The 26,236-nt window shown below is 43.5% G+C and overlaps 1 protein-coding gene across 2 annotated transcripts in view; it reads left to right on the plus strand.

Moving 5' to 3' along the window:
* The window catches only part of SLIT3 (slit guidance ligand 3), a 738,435-nt gene that overhangs the window by 649,804 nt on the left and 62,395 nt on the right, over positions 1-26,236 (plus strand). For both annotated transcript variants that reach the window (XM_075009368.1, XM_075009369.1), the window contains one exon: positions 17,394-17,491. In XM_075009368.1, coding sequence (XP_074865469.1) covers positions 17,394-17,491 — 98 coding nt within the window. The remainder of the gene's footprint in view (positions 1-17,393; positions 17,492-26,236) is intronic.

The following is a 26,236-nucleotide window of genomic DNA, read 5'->3' on the forward strand; positions in this document are numbered from 1 at the left end:
CTGTATTCACCACAGTACCTCCCCCCCCAAACACCACCCAGCCAAGCTTCCCCAGCCAACCCCCTCCCCACACCAAATAAGTGCAGGTGACTCACCAGAGCTGCCAGAGTACCGGGGGGCCACTGCAGTTGGAACTGCCACACATTCCTCCCACCTGGGCTGGGGTGTGTATGCAAATACCACCTGCCCACGTACATGCCCCACCCCAATAGGAGTGCATGGCAGCTCCAGCCATAGCTGCCCCAGAGCTGCAGCAGCTGTCCCAGAGCAACGGCAGTGCTTCTGGCAGTGGCTCCCCCATAGCGGTGGAGGCTTCTCTGGTGGCTCCGGCCACCATGGCAGCCCCAGAGCCATGGTGGCTGCTGCAGTGGTTCCTCCAGCCACAGCAGTGGCAGCTCCAGCGGCAGCTCCAGCTCTGGCAGCTCTGGTGAGTCACCAGCATTTACTTTCTTGCAGGGAGTGGGGGACAGGGGGCGGGCTGGGGAACAGTCCAGTATTCCTGAAGTCTGCTAAATCAGGGCCTGGTGAACTGAGGGTTTACTGTACATGTAAATATTTGTTATTGATGGCTCTTCTGTACACCACCGCATAACTTCTCCTGGGCTTAAAAGTGAGGTGGCTCATGAACTGTTCACTGTAAATCTGAGCTGGCAGGATTGTGGGACAGACAGGTCTGTTTAATGAAGGTAGAAATATTCCCACTTTAAAATGGGGGAAAGTAAGTTCCAGGAGTCATCTCTGCTGCTCTCTCTCTACATGTGGGGTAATGAATGTGTTTGTAATAGATAAACCATATAAAAATCTTGCCAAGGGATAGTGTAAGAGTGCCACCTATGGGGACTAGCAGGCTTTACTGGGATAATTTCAGGATATCATTACCAGCTAACCTGCAGCTATTTCATGGGTTCCCAAACTGGGGCGCGTGAAGAAATTCTAGGGGGAGTGTGAGGTGACTCCACTCCCTGCTTCATTTCCCCCACCCCAAGAAGGAGCCCACTCTCAGCAATGGACTCAGTTGGTTAACTACCAACTGAGGCCTTTCTTCAGCATGCAGGGCCACTGTGAGCAGCCCTGCTGTTTTACGTGGGCAACCCTGCAGCCACTATAAAAAGGAGATGGCTGCGAAGATCCATCTGGAGTGCCCTCCTGCCAAGGTGAGCGAGTGAGTGTGTCTTGGGGGAAGGGGGAGAGGAGGATGGGGGCATCTGGAGGGGGGGAGGTGGTAAGGGAGGTGCTCACGGTGCCTGGCTTGGGGAGAAGGGGCTCAGGGCAGAGGGCGCACAGCTGACCGGGTGGCTGGCTGTGGTTTCAGCCAGCAGGCCCGTGGCTCCGGTGGCTGGTCAGAGTTCCAGCTGGCAGGCTTGTGGGGCTCCAGTGGCTTGGGCGGTGGGCCTGTGGCTGGCTGGGGTTTGGAGTGGTGGGCCTGCAGCTGATGGGGCTTGGGCAGCTGGCCAGGGCAATAGCCAGCAGGCCCGTGGGTTAGGCAGTTGGCCAGAGTTCCAACAGCAGCTCTGGTGGCTGCTCCAGTGTCTCAGGTTGTGGGCCTGCAGCTCAGGCCGGCAGGCCCTTGGCTGGCAGGGCTTGGGCAGTGAGCCTGCAGCTGGTGGGGCTACAGCAGCTCAGGCCAGCAGGCTAGTGACTTGGGCTGGAGGCTCATGTGGCTTGAGTGGCTGGCCCGGCAGTGGGTGGTTTGGGCTGGCAGCTGGCCTGTGGCTCGGGCAGCTGGCCCACAGCTGGTGGGGCTTGGGGCTTCAGCAGCTGGGGCCAGAGGCTCTCAGGGCTTGGACAGCTGGCCCCAGCAGTGAGAGTCTCTGGCCACTTAAACAGGTAGCTGGCCCTGGCATTTCAGGGCTTGGGCAGCTGAGCAGCTGGCCAGTGGCTCGGACAGTTGGCCCATGGCTCTGGTGCCTGGCCATGTCAGTTCAAGGGGAGGGACTCAAGTGGGAAGCTTGTGGGGCTCGAGTAGCTGGCCCTGGCAGTGCAGGGCTTGAGCAGCTTGGGCAGGGAGCTCACAGAGCTTGAGGGGCTGGCCTCAGCAATGTGTGTCTCAAGCAGCTCAGGTAGGTGGCTTGGGTGGCTGGCCTGTGGCTGGTGGAGTTCGGGTGGCTGGCCAGGGCTTGGGCCAGAGGCTCATGGGGCTTGGGCGGCTGGCCCTGTCAGTGCAAGGCTCCAGTGGCTTGGGTGGGCTGCTGGCCCGTGGCTCGGGTGGCTAGCCCACAGCTCAGGTTTCTGGCCCACAGCTTGGGCAGCTGGCCTGAAAGTGCGGAGCTTAAAAATGAAACAAAGAAATTGACTGGATGTTGAAAATGATTTGCCTTGTGCACTTCCATCTTTCAAACCTAGAATTTCCCAACTTGTGAAGAAAATGCTGCATCATCTTTCCCGTTAAATTAATTTTGTTTCTGCTGTTTGATATTAAATTACATTTTTATTAAATTTTGGGCCAAGAAAAACTATTTGTGCTTATTTTTATTTTTAAATAACATGTTTATATCAATTTTTGTGTTTATTTTAAATTATTATTTCATTTTTTTTGTTAAAAGGGGGCTGGATGATGGTAAAAAAGAGGTATGAGGGTTTCTCAAGCATCAAAATGGGGGCGTGATGCCAAAAGGTTTGGGAACCACTGAGCTATTTAATTGGAGTTTGCTTCATATGACTTCCACTGAAACAATGACGTATGAGTCTTTTACATGAAACATTTCTATTGCTTCTTTCTCTATTCCCATCATTTTAAATGTATTGGCATCTTGCCTTTTAGGAGGTCTGTCACATTGAGAATGGATCACTATAACATAGATCCTGTGGAATCTATTTCTGTCTGACTTTTCTCAACCTTAGAAAGCTGAGTTGTGTGAACTATATTGACTGGAATGTACGGAGATAACAGCACAATTTTAGTTTACATTGTCTATGGAGTAAGTTTTTTACACAATCTCTCTGACAGGCAGGACACAGGTCAGGGATAAATTTATAATTAAATAAAATAATCAAACTGAGAATTGAGAGGTAATTGAAAAGATAATACATTACCAGAATATGTGTGGTACCAAAACCTGAAGGATCTGATTAGTATATTCTGGTCTTCTGCATTTTGATAATGATGTTAGTGGATATGCATGATTTGTTTTATTTATTCTTTTTAATAGTTCCCTCAGTAGTGAGCTAAGCCAGGAACAAGTGATGGAAAATCATCTCCATTAAACAATAATCACTCTTCCCCCTGCCCAAATTAAGAGATTAGCACAATAAAAGGGAAAGAGTTGAAAATACATGCTGGGCTGACTTTGAGGAGAAGAGCAAATGAAAACATTTCATAGAATAACTTACCTTCCTCCTCCATCATCTCTTTGAGCTTTGATGGTTTGGATAAAATGGAATGAGTATGGCTGAACCATGACTTCATCATCTCAGTGATGGGCTAGGGCAAATCTCCCTGAGGTTTAAAGTGAGCATTACTTAGCAGGTGCAACTGGGACGACTCTTAAGTTAAAAAGACTAATGTGAGTTCATCACATGTCCACCAATTTACTTGTTCCCTGTTCATTTCCATGTTGAGATCGTAGTCAATATCTTGGTTTGTACAGCCGAAACATGTTCATACCTGACCATCTTGAGTGATAACTTTTGCATCTGCAATTCATCAAGGCAGGTATTCTTCATGAGGAAAATGCAACTGGAAAAGACCCGGTTAAGTCTCTCAGGCACAGGGGCACATCATTCTCTATTTCAAGAACTTGCTTTAGCCTGCTATAAGAGAAGGTCAGAGACTGTGACAAAGTCAGGTGGTATTCCAGAATGCAAGACCCATCTTTTTGCTCTCTAGTTTGTGGTCAGAGCAACACATCAAACTCTAACCTCAGTTACAGTGACACGAGGAGGATTTACGTAGGCGTTACTGAGAGCAGAATTTGGCTCATGGTACATGTCAGCTGTACGAGACTATATGTCAGTTCTAATTTCATAGACTATACCATTTGGGAATACAACTCCTTGCTTTTATTTCATTGAATCTATTAATATATGTGCATAAATCCACCACATATCAGGCAGTGCAAGAAAAAAATCCCTCATTCGAATCCTAGAAAAAAGAGAAATTGGAAGGAACTCCAATACCTTCCCAGCACTCTTCCACATATGAAAGAGGGTTTGAGCATCTCAGTCTTTACATGTTATCCTATCTGGGCGTCTTTCCATTAGCAGCATCAGGGTGGAGAGTGGGGGACAGACTGGAATGCTTGTCCCTTGCCAATTTGATTAGTGTAAAAAAAATCAGTGCAGAGGAATATAGCTGCTGAACAGATCCTGTCCCGGTGAACTAGATTCCCAGCCATTTCACTGTGATGCCATCCTTGGGAGCATTGAAGTCTTTCTGGTGAATCCACAGTACTTAGAATAATTATCTGTGAATGTGGGAGAAGTGCTCCCTGCTCGCTACAAGGTAAGCTGGACAGCCAGAGTGGTTGAGAGCTAAGGGAGGAGTAATGGGCAGCCCTCTAAAATAAAAGCCCCTGTGTGTGTTTGTGGGTTTTGTAGGCAAAGACTTTTGGCACCACCAGGGGTTATGATCTCATCTGATGCCCCAAGACAGGAAGACTGTGGCAGGGGAATGTGTAGCATTCTGCTCACACTTAGAGGATTTTTTATTCATGCTTCCCAAGATGTAACTGTGCATTGGTTAGCTGATTCACATAGAGATCCTTTGCCTGCTGTAGAAGGTTTAGGGAAGGTGAGGATTTATACCCATGAGAGCACACAAATGAATGGCTTATGAAAGGATTACAGGCCACAGCTGCTGCCTGAGGGTGGTGATATAAGCACATACTCACCAGGAGCCATTTAAAAAGCACAGTGTTGCATTATGCTGTGGCCTAATGGAGACTTAACAATGAAGCCAAACCTGAGGAAATGTTTCCATTTGCTCTAGGGCAGTGAGAAAGCAGATGTGGAGTGACCTGAGGCATTGACTTGGATTGTTCAGTGCACGTGGGGGAAAAGGGATGAGCAGCAGTGTTTCCCCACAATAAAGATGGCTTTAAATAAATTAGAGTGCCTGAGCCTCAGTTGTTAATATAACCCGGAACCGATACAGTCCCTGGCCAGTGCAGGATTGTTCACCATTGTGCATTTACTCTAGTTTTAAGTGTCCAGAAAGACGAAACTCTCCCACCCTTTTCTTTTCCCATTCCACACGCTAATAAATCTCATGCTTAGAAGCTTATTTTAATGTCAAATTGAATTTCCTTTTCTTCATATCATTCTCTCAGTCCTTGAGATACTCATTCTTACTGTGTTAAGTAATTTCTCTTACTCCTTGGTGACATTATCCTTCAGATATTTCAAGGCTGCTATGGCCCTACTTAAGTCAGAATGCATGTATTCAATTGTTAAGCTCTCTTCAATCTCACCAGCCACCCAACTGAAGTCATCAGTCATACCAGACAATCCTCCTTACTAAAGACTCTCATGACTGGCTATTTTCTTTTACCCTTCAGCTGTTCCTGTGCAGTTCTGTCATTGAATGCACCATATAAGACACCATCTTGTAGCCTTTGTCTTTTGCTGCCTGAGACCCTCAGCAGAGTTTATAACCTCATTCCCGCTCCTCTGAGGTTAATTACTTATTTTTCTTCCCTTGGGATTGCTTTGCCCAAACATATGGCTATTGGTTGTGTCACACTTGGTCTTTCATGATGTTGTGGCATGGTCTTATCTCTTACCTTTTTTGGAGGAAGTAAGGCACACGTTAAGGGGACATGCTGTTCTTGAAAAACATATTCTTGTCTGAGCAGATTTTATATCCACTTTTTACAAGTAGCATCTAAGATCAATGTTAATTCAAAGAGGCAAAAAAAATTTTCCTCTATTTTTTTAAATTTGTTTGCATTATAATTCTCCAATTCTACTTAAGCCCTCTTTTCTCATCTCTGCTGTTGTCTGAATGCTGCAAGTCTGGAAACATCTATAATGAGTATTTTAGGGTACTTCAAAAATTTATTTTCATTTAAACTTGGATTTTGCTTTACTCGTTAAGAAACTATATTTCTGGAAGTATTTCAGAGGCTCCAATATTGGATTTATGGAAATTCCTTCCTGTCCATTAGTATAGAATGCGGATTTTTTCATGTGGTAGACTAGTTCTACCTCTTCTTTCTACTTATTGAATGCCCAGAAGTTCTTTACCTATAAGGAGTATTGAAATACAGCATGTTTATGTAGTGGTGCCCAAGGTAAGAAGAAATACACGATAATGTATATTATTGACAAATAAGCCTCAAGCATCTACCGAGAGTCAAATTTCATGCTGTTGGCACCTGTGCCAGAATATTTTTAATAACCCCTCGAATACTTGCGCCTTGACTTTGACAGATAAAAATCTCGATTACTAGCTACAAAGATAGTGGAAGGTGCCATATACCCCAGAGGGTCATAAATCTTTTTGATTAAAATAAAATGAAGCTTAAAAGAGCAGAATTGGACTAATTTGCTGTAAATTGTTTAATGGGATTTATTAACAAGGACAAGGAAGTCACTGAAAATTGCAGCTGCCATGCCACCTTGTTTGATCACATGTGAAGATGAAGCCCAAAGGGTACAGGCTCCTGTATAAAGCATTGTAGGTAGTAACCGTTTTCTGTATTTTTAGTACACTCAAGAATGCTGTGACGATTTTCAGGACCTGCAACCTCAACTGCTCTCATCTCCTTAACCTGCCTTCTGTGGCTTTCAGGAAGTAATATTTCTCAGCATGTGTGAAAAATAGACACTGTTTAGGTTAGATTGTTGTGCCACCTGAAAAATGGATGATTAAACTGGTTGAGGTGACACAAACTAAATCTGAAACTTTGACCAGATCTAGAAATGAATGAAACTTTTTCTTACGTTAAATAAATTGGATTATTGAATTATTAATAAGAATCATGTGATGCAACTTTTTATCAGTGCAGGTAAACAACCACTGGGACATGTTACCAAGGAAAGTGGTTAATTCATTATCACTTGCAGTGGTGTAACCTGGAGGTGGCTACTGGATTGTCTAAAGCAGGTCAGAAGCCTGAGTGCCAACTACAGGTCACTCTGTCAAAGAACAGGGCACAAACCTCAAATTAGCTGTGTGCTCTGTGATAAAGCTTCACCAACCAAGCACTGTAACAGCCTTACACACAGATACGGTCCCCTTGGGTACTCCAATCAATCCTTTGTGATAGCCAGTCCCTTACACCAAAAATCAACCCTAGTATTTGAGTTACTCCCAGTCCCAAAAGACCAGTCACTTAGCTCAAGTGAATCTCAAATAAATAGAACACTTCTCGCCACTCCTATGGTACTAAAAAAAAAAAGTATTAACTATGAAGAAGAAATGAGAGTTATTTACAAGGCTGAAGCAGATAAACATGCACACACAAATGAAATACAGCCTGCGGTTCCTAAAGGTAATATTTGCTGCTGTAATACGCAAGCTCCACAAGTCATTTAGGTCTAATTCAAACCAAGCAACTTGGGGATCCCGTGCTTATGCTTAGGAATATTACCCTTGCCAAATTACAAGCAGCACAGTGATACAGTTCCTTCTCATCAGGCATTTTTATTCCTGTCCCCCAGAGTTCAAACTGATGGAAAATGTGTGGTGCCTATCTCCTCTTCCAGGGTGGGAGTTGGGGGGAGAGCAGTCAGCAAAGTTTTTCTCCTTTCACGTTTCGCACTGGCTCATGTGGTTTCAATGAACCTTCTAGTCCGCAGGATTAGCACTTTGCACTAATTAACACTTCTTTCCTGTTTGGTGTCCCACAGTTAGAGATTTACTATGCAAACATCCAATATAACTTTACCATGGGCTCCAGAGGTCATAAGTGAGCTTGACACATGCTGCAGTCGACAAGCATTTTATCAAGTCTAAACACATTCTTGTCATTTAAAGTCTACTTTTAGCCCCGCTAATACACAGGTGAGCCAGGTAGGTTTCCAGCTAGGCATTTGTGAGTGTTCAGTGAGACCTGTGGGCCTTGGCATGAGCCAGTAACTGAGCTGCCAAGCTCACCATGGCAAAAGCATGAATGGCTGTGCAAGGTGTACATTCTCATGGAGTGGGCACAGCCCATTTGCAAAGCACAGGTGAGCAAAATCTGTCTGGGTCTCTGCTCTTTGTTTGCAAGCTAAAAGCAGTCAGGTTCGAAAGTGCTTTAATATTGTCCAAAATGCCTGCTTTGTCAAATAATTTGTATGCATGCCACCAACACATGGATCAGATATGCACCCTGACAAGTCTTCTAATTACATTGCCCTACAGCTACCCTCATCTGCACTTTAGAGCCTTAGCCATTTATGTTTGGCCAGGTACAGGACGAAAAAGGAAGTGCATCATTTGTTTCTGCCAAAAAAGAAGATGGAGCTGAGTAACCTCAACTTCCTGCAGCGATTTATGTATATTACCTCCCAGGACAATGTGATTTGATATGGAATCTTCTGTCTTAAGAGGTTTCTGTGGTGAAATGTGAGTGGGAGAGAATGGTTCAGTAAACAGGCTGTGGTTTTTGGTGTTCTTTTTCATATCTACCCTTCAAAGGAATCAAATATTTCAAAGCTAGTTTCATTCTCCACTTCTGCAACATCAGTAATAATTTTAGTTGAGATCCAGACCTTTTCTTCACGCAGATGTGCAGCTGGTTTGGGTTCGTTATGCCAGATATGGATGTAACAATCCACGTATTTCCCTTTATGTAGCTGTTCCCCTATTTCATTTGCGTAGCAGTGTGCATAATACAGTGGTATGCTGGACTTCTGTAATGGTTTGGTTTTAGTTCTACAGCATGCTTCATAAAGTTTTGATTTCTCTTAACATTCTCAACATATAAATGCTGGTTTCCTTTATAATGAGGGGCTTTGAAAAGTTGCAGTTGTAAACAGGACTTCATTATAGGCTTTTTCTACCAAGCTTATAATTAAATGTATGGGTTGGGGAGCTGACTTCATCCCTTCATATTTTCTTAGTCATCTGTGTGAAATTCTTCCTGCTTCTTTTAATTTGTATTAACAGCTTGTGTTTACCTCATATAGTTGGTTAATAAAGAAAAGCTGTTCTAGATGTCATTTATCAGTGTGTGTTTTCTTTCTTTTTCTTCCTTTTTTTTCTTTTTTTTTTTTTTTTTGAGTATCCTTTAAAGAAGATTGAAATTAACCTGCCTTTCTCTGCAGGGCATTTGTGTTTTTTCTGCTTATTGGTGCGTGGATTATTTCCACTCTACCAGAGGTGGTTCTTTATAAAGCAAAAATAAACATGGCTTTGCCTTGTTGTAGTTACTTCCTTTTATGTACACCAGTTTACATCCTGATCCCGAAATCTGATCTGTGTGTGCAGAATGCTATGCCTTTGCAGAGTCCCGTTAATCCACACAGAAGTGATTGCAAGACTGGGACAGACATCAGCAGGCCCATCAACAGGAAGGCAGTTACCCTGGGGCCTGGTGTTCCAAAGGGGCTGGGAGGTCCAGCTGCCACCGCTGCTACTTCAGCAGTGGCTAGAGCCCAGGTCTCTTTGAAGTGCTGCAGCACCACTGTTCCACCACTCTGCATGGCTCCAAGGGAGGGAAAGGGGGCCCAATGCCATGGTCCCAGCGGCACTAAAGACTGACTACCCTTAGCCCCACCCCGTCCGTTCTTGTCCCCACCCCTTCTGGGAGCGAAGAACCCTGGGGCCTGCAGTGGCTGTCAGCCCTGCTGACAATCTCTAACATCACAAATAGTACAGTTTTGCAAACAGAAACTGGGGTGCCCCTTAGCTAAATGTGGCTAAGGAATATGTGCACTAACACATTTTGGAAGGGGAAAAGGTGCTCATCTTTCCTTAATTTCACAGCCGCAGGACAGTAAACTATATTAAATACAATATATATTTCAGCTTAGGATGGAATTCCTTGAAAGATAGTTGCTTAAAGGTATTTTAACTTTGGGTTTAGCAACTTGGCCCTTTTAGTTTCTTGGGTAGTAAGAACTGACGTAGTTTTAGTTGCACATTAAAGTTAGGGTGTTTGGTTTTATTCAGAACATCAGTAAGTTGAGTGCATTGGTGTTTATGAGGTTGTGGTGGAGGGTGGGGTGTTGCATTGATATTTACGAGCATCAGTGGCGTGTGTTTTCCGGATGATGTTTTTGCAGTTGAGTGGTTTGGTGTATTGACCGCCCCGGAAGCACTAGCTATACTTAAAGAGACGGTACTTAAAATGATTAAAGATCTTTCCTTTCAAACTTTTGTCCCTGCATTTGCTTTGGTGTAGTATCTGCATTAAATATATGAAAACTGTGACATCTGTTCTGCTCATGCACTCCCTCATCAAAATCTTTTAATAGCAGTAAAAGAGGGTGAAGAGTTAACCATTCCTCTGTATTTACTTGGAAACCCTTTTTCATTCCTATGCATTCATTTTCCAGAGTGTTCTCTCTCCCCTGCCCCACTGCCCCCCCCAATACAAAGACACATTAGCCGCTGAACACAACTCTCATCAGTGAGGAATTAAAAAATACTCTGTGGCTGCTGGCCCTTGGAAACCCCATTGGTTTCTGTCTCTCTCCAGGTGTGGAGCCTACTGAGCTCCCAGTTCCGAGGTCCAGAAAGGATAGCAGCTTCTGAAAAGCAGATTGATCTGCTGCTTATCCCCTCATGGCTCCAGTTTTTACCTACCCAGGTGCTCAAAGTTCCACTAGTTTCTTTCTATGCTGGCATAAGACTCTCCTTGGTGCCAAATCACTGCTGTTTTCTGAGGCCTGCCATCACTTTATTATAAAATGATATTGTATGGAATTGAGTCACCATATGTTACAGCTACAGGAAATGTCTCTTAATTACAAAGTGGTTCTCCTAGTTACGCTGAATAATCATTTTATGCTTTCTGTCTTATCGCTTTCTCTACCCTGAAAAATAATGTATCTGGTAACATTTGACTAACCTTTAAACTCAGCATACCTCAGCAGTGATTAATTTATACTGCACAGTTGGATGAGGGAGGGGGTAGAAGGGTTTACCACTCTTTTATAATATAATTATAATATTTCATTCTGGAATAATATAAGAAGTCAGCAGCAGCTCTTGTAACTTCATTTTTGGTGGATGACGGCTAACTGGCATATCTTTGAATTTTTCTGGAGTTACTTATAAGTAGTGTGTGAAGTATTTTGAGATGAAATAATTTGAAATTTGTTTTCCCACATTTTCAGTGAGTGAGAATCTTTAAAACAAATCTTGATTTCTGTAGGAAATGGAAGTACAACTATAAAGTCGTTCCAATGAAATTGATGCAGTTAGTTCCATTCTTACTCTAGTTTGAGCAGCATTAGCTCTTACCATGTCACTAAGAGTTGCCTTAGGAGAGGTAAATAAGCAAATGATATTTGCTGGTTAGTCTGTTGAGCTATCTCCCTACCTATTTTAGAATGACACTAGCGTGGAAAAATGACACCAGTGCCATTAATTTTAATTTCTGAGCCAGCCTTTCTTTAAGAGGTGATTAGGGAAATGAATAGTTCTCAGTGAAGAATAAGATATTCACTCTTTTTAAGCTGGTGGTCAGAGAAAATCTGTAAACTGATTGATTTCCTCAATTTTTCTCGGAATGACTTGATTGTTTTGTACATTCTGAAAATTCCGTGTTGTGAACATGAGATTTTGGAGAATACAGTATTTGGTCTCTTTGGATGTGTTTAGACTAGTCCCAAACTTTGAAGGGGGCATGGTAATTAGCGTGTCAGCAGATTACTAATGAAGTGCTGCAGTGTGAAACTTCAAAGTGCTGGCTTGCGTGTAGCCACGGGTACACCACGGGTACTTCGAAGTGCCCATGCTACATCAAAGTCCCTTTACTCCTCAAAATACCCATATTCCTGGTACAACCAAACTCTGGTCTTGCTTTAGGTTATGGTGAAAGGAAGCTGCATACCTAGCTGTTGCCGTTTAAGGAAGCGTTCTTAAACAAACAGACTCACAGGTGAACAGACAAACTGACAGACCCACACTATGTACATATATACAAAAAACCTAGGGATCTGTTGATACAGAGGCAATTCATTACATATAGAGGTAATGACTTGCCTCTGTATCAACAGATCCCTAGTTTATTTATACCTTGTTGAAAAAGATGGCTACCTTATGATTAGGAGTTTCAAGGTGGCCTAGTGGGTAGAGTCCTGGATTCTGTTTCCTGCTTTGCATTGGTCTGCAGGATGAACCTGGCCAAATCACATCACCACTCTTTACCTCAGTTTCCCCATATGTAAAATAGGAATAATGATAATGTTAAGTGCTTTGACATCTACTGGTTGGAAATGTTAGGTGGTACCATTATTTATGGTAGAGGTGGAGAAATAATTGACAGTGATTTGACAAATTTTGGCTTTCTTTTTGTGACTGGATTAGGTGCAAAACCAGACTGGTTTTGTCTGCTGTTTATAATTGTTCAGACACATCAGACAAATGTATTTCAGCCTATGGATTTCCAAGAACTATTCGCCTTTACTTTGCATTTATCCCTTTCTTGTGTGCTCAGTTCTGTGCCATGGATGTCATTGATCAGGCTCATAATGATTGTAGCAGTGCAAGTTGAAGCCCTCTTCCTGGCGTATGCAGAGTTACCAATATTATCAGAAGTAGCTGGAGGACACCGCAAAATAAGAGAGAGCTAGGAGAATGTGTATCACAAACCATTCCACATTAAGAAAGGGCTCAGCAAACTGATTTAGGTGGTCACAATACTATCAAAATAAATGTGTTTTTTCATCAAACGTGTTCACTTAATCTCTCTTTGCCCTATTTGCCCACCTCTCAGTTGGTTTCTGCCAATTGTTCTTGTTGTTGTTGGTTTTCTGTTGTTGTGATATATTTGATCATGGGAAATGCCATAAGTACAGACCGGTTAGTTCATCCAGTATCTGATGTAATTCTTGTGCCCTACCTGTTTATACAGCACTTTTCAGGACTGTTTATTTAAATCAGGACTAAACAAAGAATGCAATTTTTCTAAACAATTTACTCCAGATTTACATGGGTATGTGTGAAACCCAAATATGGGCTTGTGTGCACTCTGCCTAGTCATTTTCAGGTTTATGTCCAAATTCATGTTGCTCCTCCCCTTTTCTGTGGGAGTGGCCAAACCAAGTTTGGTGAAGGAGTTGTTTTTGCAAACCTCTTAAGAAAATGTCTCTAGGCTGATTCTCTTACTCATCATCAGACTGCAACAAAATGTATAGAATAGAGTTACAATTCCCTAAAAATAGTGTTACGGTCAAACAAGGGACCCTCCGGTTTGGCAGCATGAATCACTGAGACAATCATGTTGTTTTTGTCTAAAGGCCAGGTCTTTGGAAGTAAAGCTAGCACCTCTTTTCCAGGTCCCACGGAATTCACACGCCCGTAGTCTTGGACCAAATGTTCAATGTTTTTCCTTTTTGAGAGCAGACATAATTGATTTTCAGGGGGTGTAGGTCAAAGAGTTGTCTCCAGTTCAAGAGTTACTGAACTGAGTGGAGACTTCATGCTTGACACTTTCAGAAATTCATCTTTTCCATCTATGCCAGTATTTTTGTAAATTAGGACCAGAGGTTTGAAAAGTTTATTTGAGAGATGTTTTCAGCATGTCTTAGGACTTGTCTGTATGGGAACACTCAGAAGAAATCAAGATGCATTAACTCAAGCTATGAAGTTAAAGCACATTAGACCCCCACCTGGACACTTTAATTCAGAAATGAAGTGGCCTGATTATCTTGCACTTAATCAATTCTGATAATTTAAATAGTCTCTTCATACGCTCCTGTTTTCAACAGTTTAATGCACAATAAAATATTTCACTTGTATAACACCTTCTATTTAAGAAGTGTTGTGCAGGCAGCTCACACATGTGAGATCAGAGAGAGGGAAATAGGCAAGTTGTGTTATCCCAGTTTTTAGAAAGAGGTAAACTGAGGTGAGGCTCTGCTTTACGTATTGTCACACCACAAATCAGTATTATAATTAAAAATCTGATTCAGCAGAAACATTGTTTGGTTTCCAGGGTGCCTGTGGCCACTGAAGCCCTGAAAACCCAGTAATACAAGCTTGGGTAGTGGATAAGAGAAAACAGGACTAAAAGTCATCAGGATGTCATGTGCAGCTATGAGGGGTTAGAAGATGCTTTGGAGAGGGGTGCTTTCATTTTGACACTAATCTTTATTAATAGTCGCCAGTAACTTCCAAATATAGGAAAGATGCAAAGATGCATGAAAGGCAATGTGAATATTGTTACACCTGCCATTTGGAAGGCTGTTGTGACAGTGTGTGTGGAACTCCTGGTAAAATAAATGCTGGCCTTTTCCTGTTCTGCTTGTTGCTATGCATCACAGGCTCCCAGATGGTTTGAGACTTTGATGCCAAGAGAACACAGAGCTTGTGTGGAGTTGAAAATATATCTAGCGTGTTGAATCATGTGCAAAATATTCCATTTACCAGGGATACAGAACAGCATGTATGCTGAGCACTGGAGTCATGTTAAGCATGGCATCATCCCAGCTTCATTGGACTGGCATGTGGAGCACGTGGGGTTTGCTGCACAGATGGAGAAAGCAGAGGCAACACTGCAGTGGGGCTGGGGGGGCAGCGTATGAGATGTGACCGGCATCCTGTAAGGGCTGTGGAACATACGGTGCCAAAACAAAAGCTGCATGAGCATCCCTCTTCGCTTTCAGCTTCCGTCCCCTCAAGACCTTTTGGAATGAGTGATTCCAATGGAGTGTGCCAAGCCGCAGCATCAGTGATGCTGAAAGTACTTATGCCAGTTCCCGAGCGAGACCCTAGCATACCCACTTGTTCTTCTTAATTTGGGGAGTGGGCTCTGCTAGTTCCCAGTCATTCCAGTATTTCATCAGGTCTGGCTCCTGCTTCTTGGAGCTAGGTCTCCTACTTCCCTGACCTTCAGAATCAGAGCATGGTTAGTATTCGTAAGACTCTCACCTATGGTAATTTGGGTGGGGAGCATATAAGCATCTAAATGGAATATACATTGTGCAGCAGTTTCTCTAGAATTCCTCCTGATTGTTTCCTAAAATGTAAAATTTCTAAACCCTGGCTAGATGAAACTGAGCCTGCACCAATCCCAAGGTGAGCAACTCTGCAACAGTTTGGGATTTTTAGTATTTACGTAGAATTTATAGTATGATAGGCACTTTGCCTGCCATAGAAACAGCTCTGATCAGCTCCCTATCTCCAGCCCTGATCTTGCAGTTGGATCAACTCTGTGTGAGTCTTTGCACCCTCTGGGGTCCTATTGCAGGACTGGGGCCTACGTTTTGACAGACTATTACAAGAAGTAAAAATGAAGAGAGGGAGTTGGGGATAGCAGAACAAGTATTCTGGTTAAGATAATGGAATTGATTGGGTTTTTTGTTCGATTGTGTGTGTGGGTGGGTGGGTTTTTTTAATGATTATATACACCTTGTTCTGAGAGTAGATTGGGCTGCAAGAAGTTAACCAAACCTGCATCCAGTGAAGACAAGTCATCAGCCCTAGCACTGAATACTTGTAAATGGAAGCTAGGTTCTCCAATGTTGCATACAGCAGCTTCTGCCCTTGTTGGTTCAGGGGACTGCTCCATCCTTGTAAAGGATCTGGGTTGAACCTCGCTAACCCTGAACTCTCCCATTCAGCAACATCTATAATCTGGCATGATTTTAGTTAGGCAGACAACCACTCACCATATATGTGACTAGGTTTCCTGTGGTCCCATGGAGTTTGTTTCCAGGCTCCACTCCTAGCTCTCAATGTTCTGTCCAATAGAAATTTCAGAATCACCGCAGTCCCTCCCCTGCCTCGAACCAGGCACCCTCCCCACCACAGAGTCAGGTATCCCTCCTCCCTAGAGCCATGCACTCACCCCCGCAACTGCTGGCAACCCACTAGAGCTGCTGCTGCCACTCTGGAACTGCTGGGCCACGCAAGCCAGAGCCAAGCGCATCTCGAGATGCACTAGTCGTGTGGGCCCGGTGGCTGGTGATGTGCAGGGCAGCATGCCTGGAGATGTGGCTGGAGTGGTGCTAACCATTCTGGGTCATGGCTGGAGATGTGCCACCCATGTGGGGCCGAAGCTGCTGCTGCTGCTGCTGCTGCTGCCACACACTTGTCACACCAAGTTCGCGGAGCAGATGGAGGGCACTCCATTTCAGCATAACGTGGTGTCTTGTTCAACACACGTGGTAAACAGGAGGCATATTGGACACTGCAGTGCTAGACAATATTGACTTCCCATGGTCTAGCAAATTCTCTCATTTGGTACCAGTCAGGCCCCGAGGGTGCTGGACAAGAGAGGTTCAACCTGTGTTACACGTTAGTCACTAAATGTTATTCTACTAGCACATGATGTAAAACATGATTGTACACAAAAATTGTTACTTTAATACCTTCAGTTTAATGCGAGATATTTTTCTTATCTCAGAGTTGGTTATTCATTGGCAGAATTGACTGAATGGATGAGTAGGCCACACAACTCTAATAGAGAGACACACTGCTAAGGGGTCATGCACTGAGCAGATCTCTTCAGTTTCATGTGAATTCACAGGCCTTGGCAGACTGGAGACTTCCTTGGGTTTTAACCTGCTCTGAAATAACTCAGAGGAAAAGACCAGTCTCTGAGATGTGAATATCAACTCCATTACTGGTTCGACTTTAACCAGCAGAATACAAAGTCCAGTGGAACCTCCTTTAACAGCCACTGACAAAAATTAGGTAGTCTTCCTGTAATGATGGGGCAGATCTGAAGTAGTTGATGCCCTCAGAAGTATTTTTGGATACTCTCTTAAAAACAGCAGGCTGCTTAGTAAGAATGGCATTTTGAATAGATTTCACTGTATTTTGTAGATGAATTCGGCTGGGCCACCTAGCAGAAAATGTAAGTTTTTACCTTTTAAGCTTTGGCCATCCTTAGTATTGAGATCTGTGTGCTGCTGAAGTCCTTGATTGATTACTTGTAAGTGCTGCTAAGTGCATAATGACTCTGCACTATCCTGGGTGTACCATTCATCAAAATGACTTGCTCATTTCCATGTGTAACTAATAGTAATGAATAAAGACAATTTCCATAAAGTTAAAACCAACAGCTTTCTCCAAATCAGTAGGTGAAAAAATAGCTAACCAGACTTCAAACCCAGACAGTACATTTATACACCTCTCAGTATTGGCCATCATTGTAGACCTGCCTTCCCAAAGCTTGGTTCAAAAAATGCCTGTCATTCAGTAAAGAATGCCCAGTGATGTGATTGCTCTGACGACTACATCCTTTCTGTCAATGCAAATGGAGAAATGAGAACAGAGCCCAATACATAAAATAGATTAGTCCACTTGCTCTGTGTTACTAACTGAATTTTTCTTGAACTTTTCCCAACAGGGTCGGGACTGCAATATGCCCATTAATGCCTGCATTCAGAATCCATGCCAGAATGGAGGGACCTGCCATCTCACTGAGGCAAATAAAGACGGATTCAGGTATTGGAGAGTGAATTGTATTTAAAGCAAGATGAGATTAATTTACCTTACATTTGTCTATTTTACACTAATGAAGTCTAATGGCTCCTTTACAGAAACTGCCATCTATGACAAATAATTCTCTTTGCCAGACATCAAATTAATTTGGTTCCATTGGTGACATATCATTTCCTTGAAAATAGGACCCTTATTTTCTCTTAATGGCCCTCACTCTAAAAGCTGTTTTGAGCATTCCCCTGATCTGCTTTGTGTTATCCAGAGACTCATTTTCCTTGGGGGTATTTCAAACACACATACACCCTTTTTTTAATTTGTAAAAAGAGCATCTGTTGCTTGACAGCCAGATGCATGATATTTTCATGCTGAAGAATCTCAGAGTCTAATAAGCTTTAAGGAAACAATTGAATAATAGAGAGTTTAGGTCCATTCATGGGTTTAGTGCCCATAAGAGAACAATCTCTAAATTAACATCTTAGACTTCAGTCTCTCCCCATGAATAGCAAGCAGGCAAGACCTTGCTCAGACTGGAGACCTCCAGCATGAACCCAGCAGTGCTGATGATGGTGATTGAGATAAAGATACCCTTGTCTCTGCAATTGTCCTGTTTGTCCAAAGGACTTTGTGCTGCATAGGATGTTTGTTTTTCAGCTGAAATATAACATTGTAGCTCTGACCAGTTATATGCACTGAAGATGATAGAACACTTTTAGGAAATTAGTTGCTGCAGTCATGAAGAAATTGCTACTAAAGCATTTATGCTCTCTTTTATTGAAAACATCCTTCTGTGGTAGTTCTGGCTGCATACAGGACAAAATACTTACATGGCATACCTGTTGGAGGAGTGTCTATTATGTCTTTTTGCTTATGCAGCAAAATAACAATGGTGGCTAAAGTGAGAGACAGAATTCTAAAGTTACAGGTGGAGAAAATACTGTCTAAATTACCTAGGCCACCCTCAGTCAACTCATGATTATACTGTATTGTAAGACCTCAAATGCATTTTCCAGAGTTACTTTTAAATGAGCAAGGTTTCTTTTAGAGGTGATCTGAGAAACTTTTAATGGAACGATATTCCACTGAAACACAAATTTGTGTCAAACTTGCAATGCAGGTGAAACTGAATCAATTTTTCCTGAATTTTGTTGAGGGGAAAAAAGTACAAAAAAGATTCCAATAATGTCCAGACATCCTGGCTTGACATGTTCATAATGAATTTTCTCAGTTTCTCATTTTGGTGTGACATTTTACCTTGAATTTTATTTTATATCATATTATATGCATTTATAAAAGTCAAAATTGAAAAATACAGTTTTTCCCAAAAATAATGTTACAAAGACCCTGTAACCAATTTTTATTTATTTATTTATTATGGACAATTCTGAAGTTGGATGGTTTTGCTCCAATTTGGAATGAAGCCAAATTCTGACATCTTGAAATCCTCTGCAAAAAGGAATGTTTGTCCCTCCAAAGCCTCTGCTTTCCATACTTTTTTGTGTTACCTATTGAGTCTAAAACACTGTTGCAGAATAGCTAGTTCTTGCGAGTAAACCAGGCCCACCACATTCAGTCAGAACAGGTGAGTCCAAATGAGCCAATTAAAAGGTACAGGTCTAAACCTGAGGCTGCAAATTTCTGTCAGGGAGCAGAAAGAGGAGGAGTGGTTCTGACTGGGTGTGCCTGGAAAGAGGAACCAACTGAAGAAGCTTACTCCAGCAGTGGGGTCCTGGAATATATGACCAGGTCACAGAAGCTGCGTCTACATGTGCACGCTACTTCGAAGTAGCGGCACCAACTTCTAAATAGCGCCCGTTGCGTCTACACGCGTTGGGCGCTATTTCGAAGTTAACTTCGACGTTAGGCAGCGAGACATCGAAGTCGCTAACCTCATGAGGAGATAGGAATAGCGCCCTACTTCGACGTTCAACGTCGAAGTAGGGACCGTGTAGACGATCCGCGTCCCGCAACGTCGAAATTGCTGGGTCCTCCATGGCGGCCATCAGCTGGGGGGTTGAGAGATGCTCTCTCTCCAGCCCCTGCGGGGCTCTATGGTCACCATGGGCAGCAGCCCTTAGCCCAGGGCTTCTGGCTGCTTCTGCAGCAGCTGGGGATCTATGCTGCAGGCACAGGGTCTGCAACCAGTTGTCAGCTCTGTGTATCTTGTGTTGTTTAGTGCAACTGTGTCTGGGAGGGGCCCTTTAAGGGAGTGGCTTGCTGTTGAGTCCGCCCTGTGACCCTGTCTGCAGCTGTGCCTGGCATCCCTATTTCGATGTGTGCTACTTTGACGTGTAGACGTTCCCTCGCTGCGCCTATTTCGATGTTGGGCTGAGCAACGTCGAAGTTGAACATCGACGTTGCCGGCCCTGGAGGACGTGTAGACGTTATTCATCGAAATAGACTATTTCGATGTCGCAACATCGAAATAAGCTATTTCGATGTTGGCTGCACGTGTAGACGTAGCCAGAGGTAGTTCTGCAACCACTTTTCTAAAGGGAAACAGAGCTGGCTGAGAGTGCTCACTGAGTAAGATCTATCTGTGAGAAGGGAGCTGGTTGAGCAGGGAAGCCATCCAGGGCTGGGAAGCTGCAAAAATCACAATTCCCCAAAAAACTTAGAGACGAGGCCACGAAACCATGGGAGAAAGGGTGAGCTAAGGAACTGTGTTTTGTCATTTATGGGTTTTTATCTGGACAGACAATTGTACTTAAAAGAGACTGGGCTAGGCAATACGTGCTTATTTAGCTGGGAGGAATCTCTGCTGTGCCCTACATGGTGGGGAATCAGATCAGCTGCTGATACAAGACGAAACTGAGGTGGATCTTTGGTGCTCACTGAAGATGAGGAAAACAGGCAGTGCCATAGAGCAACCTTTGGCCATGAGAGGATACTCACCATATTACAAGTAGCTTGGGCTCCTGTCCAGCAGGAGGAGATGTACTGTAGAAGTATAAGGCATTGTCTAAACCAGGGGTCAGCAACTCCCGGAACAGGGGCCAAGAGTCACACATCCCCCAATTTTCATCGACACATGAGGCAGGAGCTCAGCCCCACCCCCGTGCAGCCAGAAGTTTGCTCAAAGCCGTGCTGCTTGTGGATTAACAAAAGACCAGCTAATGCTACCAACCACTACCTAAATGGTAAAGCTCTGCATATTAATTTATTTATTAATGAAGCTGTTGTAAGTAGGACTTTAAAAAGTATCACCGGCACTTGGACCATGTAAAGAAGTCAAAAGTCAAATTTCAGCACTCTGCCTCAGAAAGGTTCCTGACCCTTGCTCTAAATGTATCTGTGCCAATAGATTTTGAGTTGTGGAGAGGTAGAGGAGGAAGAAGAGAAACATTTTGAGCTCTCATTTTCTGGAGGGAAATCTCTCGCTGATGGATGTCCAACTCTTGTTGGCATATACTGAAGCTATATGCACAAATCTGTGCACATTGTATTGGGAAACTATCCCCTTCAGTTGTACTCTATGAGGAAGTAAATGTCCAAAAATGTTTTAATGAGAGGCCTCCTTAGAGTTTTCAATTGTATGGCCTGTGAAAGAAATTACATCTTCTATAGATTTTCTTCCCTGGAGGAATGTATTACACAAACTCAGCTGCCAAGCTTGTCAACTCTTTACTCTTGTAAGAGGAAACTCAAGCCAAAGATTTCCTCCCTGTAAAATGCCAAGAGTTTTAACTCTCACGTTTCTGTAGTCACAGACAAACAAAATTTTAAATAATGCTAAACTGGTGACATAAGCCAACCAAAGGCAGAAAATTCACCTTGAGGCCTGAGATGGTATCATCTCCCACATGCCATACCCCAGCTGTGCATAGGTAGGCCAAGGGGCTCCAAACAGCAGGTGATTTCATGTCTCTTTTTTGTTGCTGTAATAGCTGGCCACAGTGGAGTGGAGCTATGACAAAGGTCACGCAGTGAGAGCTACTTGATGGGATTCATAAAAGGCTGCAACAGTATCATATCTGTGTCGCAAAAGCCATTGGTGTCCTTTAGCACCCGGTAGTCCATCTGCTACGATTGTAATCAAGGACCACCCAGGTCATGGAGAGAGAGCTACCCGTTCTGACTCTGATTTAGCCCCTGATGAGCCACAGATCATTGGCAGTACACTGTGGGGAAAGTCTGGTGTTTGTGCAAGGCTGTATACAAAGAGAATTTCATTGTCCAGGACTGCTAGTCCTGTGCCTTCCACAAATACGAAATTCATTAACCTGTGAAAAAATTTGAAGCTGATAAATTCTGCAGTGTCAATGCTTCTTTGGCCAAGGATAAATGAAGCTCTTACAAGCTAGAGAATCATTCACTTATTTTGCAGGTGCACAAAGTTTATCTGCCAAAAAGCCATCGTTTCCTTCAAAAGATTTACTCTGTGTACACGAGCTGACATTTTAAAGTGTGATGTACCATCTCTGTATTTATTTTTTTTATCCAAATACTAAATGATTAATTGTAGCATGGAAAAAGCACAGCCCACCATTTTGAGTTTGCTGTGAACACAGCCCAGCTCTGAAAAGTGACTCTAACAATGGCATTGTTCAGTTCCCTATTCCTATTGCAGTCTTCCTATTCCATTGCATCTCAGTGGCACCTTATAAATGTGCTCCATTTACAAGTGAAAGGATTTATATGCCTAATGGCCAGCTCTTAAAACTCAGTCTGGGGTCTCAAACTGATTTGTTTGCTTTTTCATACCATACATTTTCCCTAGTAATAAAGGTTATGTAGGCCGTATTCTGCCCTCAGTGACATCCATACAACCCCATTGTCTTCAAATTATGTCTTGCATCTGAATGATCCAGGAAATTGAACTTAGTACAGGTTGGAACTCTCTTATCCAGCAAATTCTGTAATCCAGCATTATGTCAGTTGACCAGACGAACACTTATCATGGGTGTGGCCAAGATTCCTGTGTTCCCATAAGTTTATTTACAGCAACAAGTCCTGGCTCTCAGTATTCTGCACTGTTATTTAGCTTTAATTTACCCTTAAATGTCTTCTAAGATCCCAGTGAGCAGTGGAAGTTTTGGTAATGTGACTAGATAATACAACCTCCTATGGTCCAGCAGATTCTCTGATCAGCATCAGTCAGGTCCCAGGGATGCCATATTAGAGGGGTTCAACGTGTACATTAAAATATAGGTTAGGCACAAGAAATAACAGACGACAGAGTAAGGAGCAAAACTCCATGATCACTTACTGTAGACACTGGATCAACCATATCTGCCTCTGAATATGCGCAGAAAGCTGATCTGTTGTGTATGACGGTGCTAATTTTACATTACTCTTTTTAGAGTAGCACCAACGATTGAGAATTTTTATTTTTTTAACCCCAAAGTGCTTCATAAGTTCTAAAGTCACGACACCGTTGAAAAGCAACTACTTCTGAGGTAAAGGGAAGCAACTAACATGTGCATAGTATGCTGCAGTATGGTGAAGGAGAAATTATAGTCAGGAACCCCAGAGTCTTTGAGAACAGCAGTGCCATGAAATACCTGAACCAGAATAGCAGGCTGAATTTTTATTTTGTAAATGCTTTTCCTCTCAGTAGCTAGCAAGCCACCTCTTCCTATGCGGAACTAGACAATTTGAGTGCTCAGGTAATCAGATCCAGAGTTAACCAACAGAAGGTAGAGTCCAGAGACTTTTCAATAATAATAATTAACCAGCTCATACATAACATTTTTCATCATCAGATCTCAGAGCATTTTAGAAAAGCGGCTCCTGTTATCTCCATTCCAGAGAAGGATAAACTGAGGCACATGGCAAAGGAATGACTTGCCCGAGGTCATTCTCCAGACTCTCAGGCAAGATATGGAGGGTCCCAGCTCTGTACCCTCTGAAAGGGTGGACTGGGGTATCCAGCCTTCAGTGCCACCTGGAGTGTAGCAATGGGCACCCCTAGTCCACAGAGGTCTGCAGAGCACACAGTGCAGCAGGGCACTCCAGCAGCAATTTAAAGGGCCCAGGGCTCTGTCCCCTTGAATTGGCAGGCCCCCAATGCAGGTGCCCCTTTGCTCTCCCTATCAGCAGACCTGCCTATGAGAACTAGAACTAAGGTCTCCTGAGCCCAAGTCCATGAATTACCAACGAGGCCATTCTGTATACTCATAGCTGGAGCTTACTTTCACCATTGGTCAACAGGAGCCCCATCTGATGGTCTTCAGATTACACTGAAAACCTCATACTTTTCTTCCAGGTTGTGTGGGGAAAACATGTACAAATTTTCCTAAACGACAACTCTTCCACCGTACAATCCAGAGGGAGGTCCAAAGTGTATGTTTTAACCATTTAATTTCCACTTGCACCCAGGACATATGCTGAGTGCCATTGACCCAAACTGTAAATCTCAATGATGGGAACCACTCCAGGTGAAGAAATGCTGCTACTTCCCCAGCACCTCTAATTCCAGCACCTATTCTTGCACCCAGATCTCTGCATTAGAACAAATGGATGCAAAGTGAAATGAAGTATGTCACATAAATAATAAAGCAAAGATTTGTCCTAGAACAGAGTAATTAGATTAGACACAAGAAATTTTGGTTGTCAAATTTCATTATGGTGACATATCCATTCTTAAGAATAGCCCTCCTACTGCAATATTGTACTATAACAATCTCACAAACTGTAATATCCCTGTTGTAAACTTTGGTGCAGCAGCCCATTACTATAGCAGTGTTTAATTGCATACACCCAAGCTGACCCAGTCAGCATATGGCAAGAGGAGAATGAAATATCCATATACTATAAATATCACCAGCACAATCTCTTTTTGTTATTTTTCTTTTACATTGAACGAAAGAACTCTCCTCCCAGCCCGGGACCTTGCATGTGAAGTTGCAGCCTGGAGCACATTTTTAAGTCTGAGTTATAAAGCCCTGAAAAATGGGGTTGCATAATTGAAATGGGTGACATGATAAATGCATGCTTGTGTTCTGTTAGATTTTTTTACCCTCTTTCCACTCCCTGTGCCACAAAAGGTGCTGTGCTAGCTCTTCTCTTTCTTATCTGCCTCCTGTGATCCCCTGAATCATACCGGGGTCACTAAGAGGACATTTTTTATTGGTACTAATGAGGTAGAGCCAGACAAAGAAAATATTTCATATTGATTTATTGTAGTTTAAATTGAATTGATTTGAACGGTTTGTTTTTAGTCATTTGCTCTGAAGATTTTCCTCTTCCTTTTCATGCTCTTGACCTGTAAATGGTCAGGGTAGATCTGAAGGAATGTAGCTGGCTGCTTCTAACCTATTACCTTGTGCTAATCCTTTTCTGGAACTTCTTCCTGACATGATTGGGTCGAGAGCTCTCGTGCTCTCTTTCTCACACTCTCTCTTTCTCACACTCTCTGACTTTCTTGTGTGGTTTTTCTTCCCTGGGTTTCCATAGGAGAGGATGCATTAACTGCCCATGTTTCACGGAAAGCCAAGTTTACTCTTCGAGATCATGCCGAATTATGAGTGAAGTCACAAAAAACAAGCAGTCAGTCCTGTAGCAGTTTAAAGACTAGCAATTTTATTTCCTAGGCAATGATCTTACATGGTTAAGAACACCTTCATCAGATCTGGAGTAAAAATAACAATCCATGGTATATGCAGTTGGGGGCGGGGGAGGAAGGAGGAGGAGAAAGGGGAAAAGGAGGTGGGGAGACACCTGTCACTAACAGGACCAGTGGAAGAAGTAAATTAAGCTAAGTGGGATTGGTGCCATCCCTGCAACTATCAAAGGTGAGGAAATTGTCCTTGTGATGTGTAAGATAATTGAGATCTCTGTTAAGCTCAGGTTAAATGTGTCAAACTTGCTAATGAATTCCAATTCAGATGTCTCCCTCTGAAATCTTGTGGTAAAATCCTTTTGCAAGAGGGTGGCCCGTTTGAGAACGATTATTGAATGTCTTGGGAGATTAAAGTGTTCCCCAATGTGTGTGGAGTCATTTGCAGCCAATCTTTACAGCAGGAAGAGAGGAAAAGCCAGTGTCATGCTGGATCCAGGCAACCAGCCTGGAAGAACTGTGTCTTCTCTAACAGCTACCAAACCCTCTGAGCTTCATTGCAGAGCCTCCTTTTAATACCAGCTGTCAGTAGCAGTCAGTCAGCAGTCAGTAGCCAGCAAATGATAGAGCAGCACTGATGCTTTCCTGTCCAGGCAGTAGTAGTAATAAAAATAATAAATTAACACAACCCCCAGTAATCTAGGCATAAGGCCCTGGGCACACCTCCCACCTCATGCCCTTTCCCTTTCCTACTCTGCCCCCACACTGACCCCTGGGCTCCACCCCAACCAGCCAGGCCAGGGATTACCTGGGGGAGGGGACAGGTGGCAGATGGCAGCAGTAGCTGAAGGGGATAGCCTCCCTGTGGCCTCCCTTGCCATTCCTCCCCACACTCATCACATGGCACTCTGCTGCTGCCTTCCAGCCAGCCGCGCCCAAGTTCTCTGCAGGCAGCTGGTGAATGCAGGGAGGGGAGAAGCCTAGAGGAGATGCCTGCCCACGCCACTTATACCCTGCTCCAGGCAATTCTCTCACTCCTGTCCATAGCATGGGTAGTGCAACTGCTATGGGGTCCCCAAAAGCATAGGGCCTGGAGTGGATGCCCCACCTCATCCTGTGGATGGGACAGCTCTGCCTCTCTGCTCCTTATAGAGTTGCAGGCTCTCTGCAAAATCAGGCAGAGCCTTCTGCATTGGTTTTTAATTGGGTGACAGTCTCCAAGTTTCCTTCATGACCATAACAACCTGATG

The sequence above is a fragment of the Carettochelys insculpta genome, chromosome 15, assembly GCF_033958435.1.
Source record: "Carettochelys insculpta isolate YL-2023 chromosome 15, ASM3395843v1, whole genome shotgun sequence".
NCBI classification, from domain to species: Eukaryota; Metazoa; Chordata; order Testudines; family Carettochelyidae; genus Carettochelys; species Carettochelys insculpta.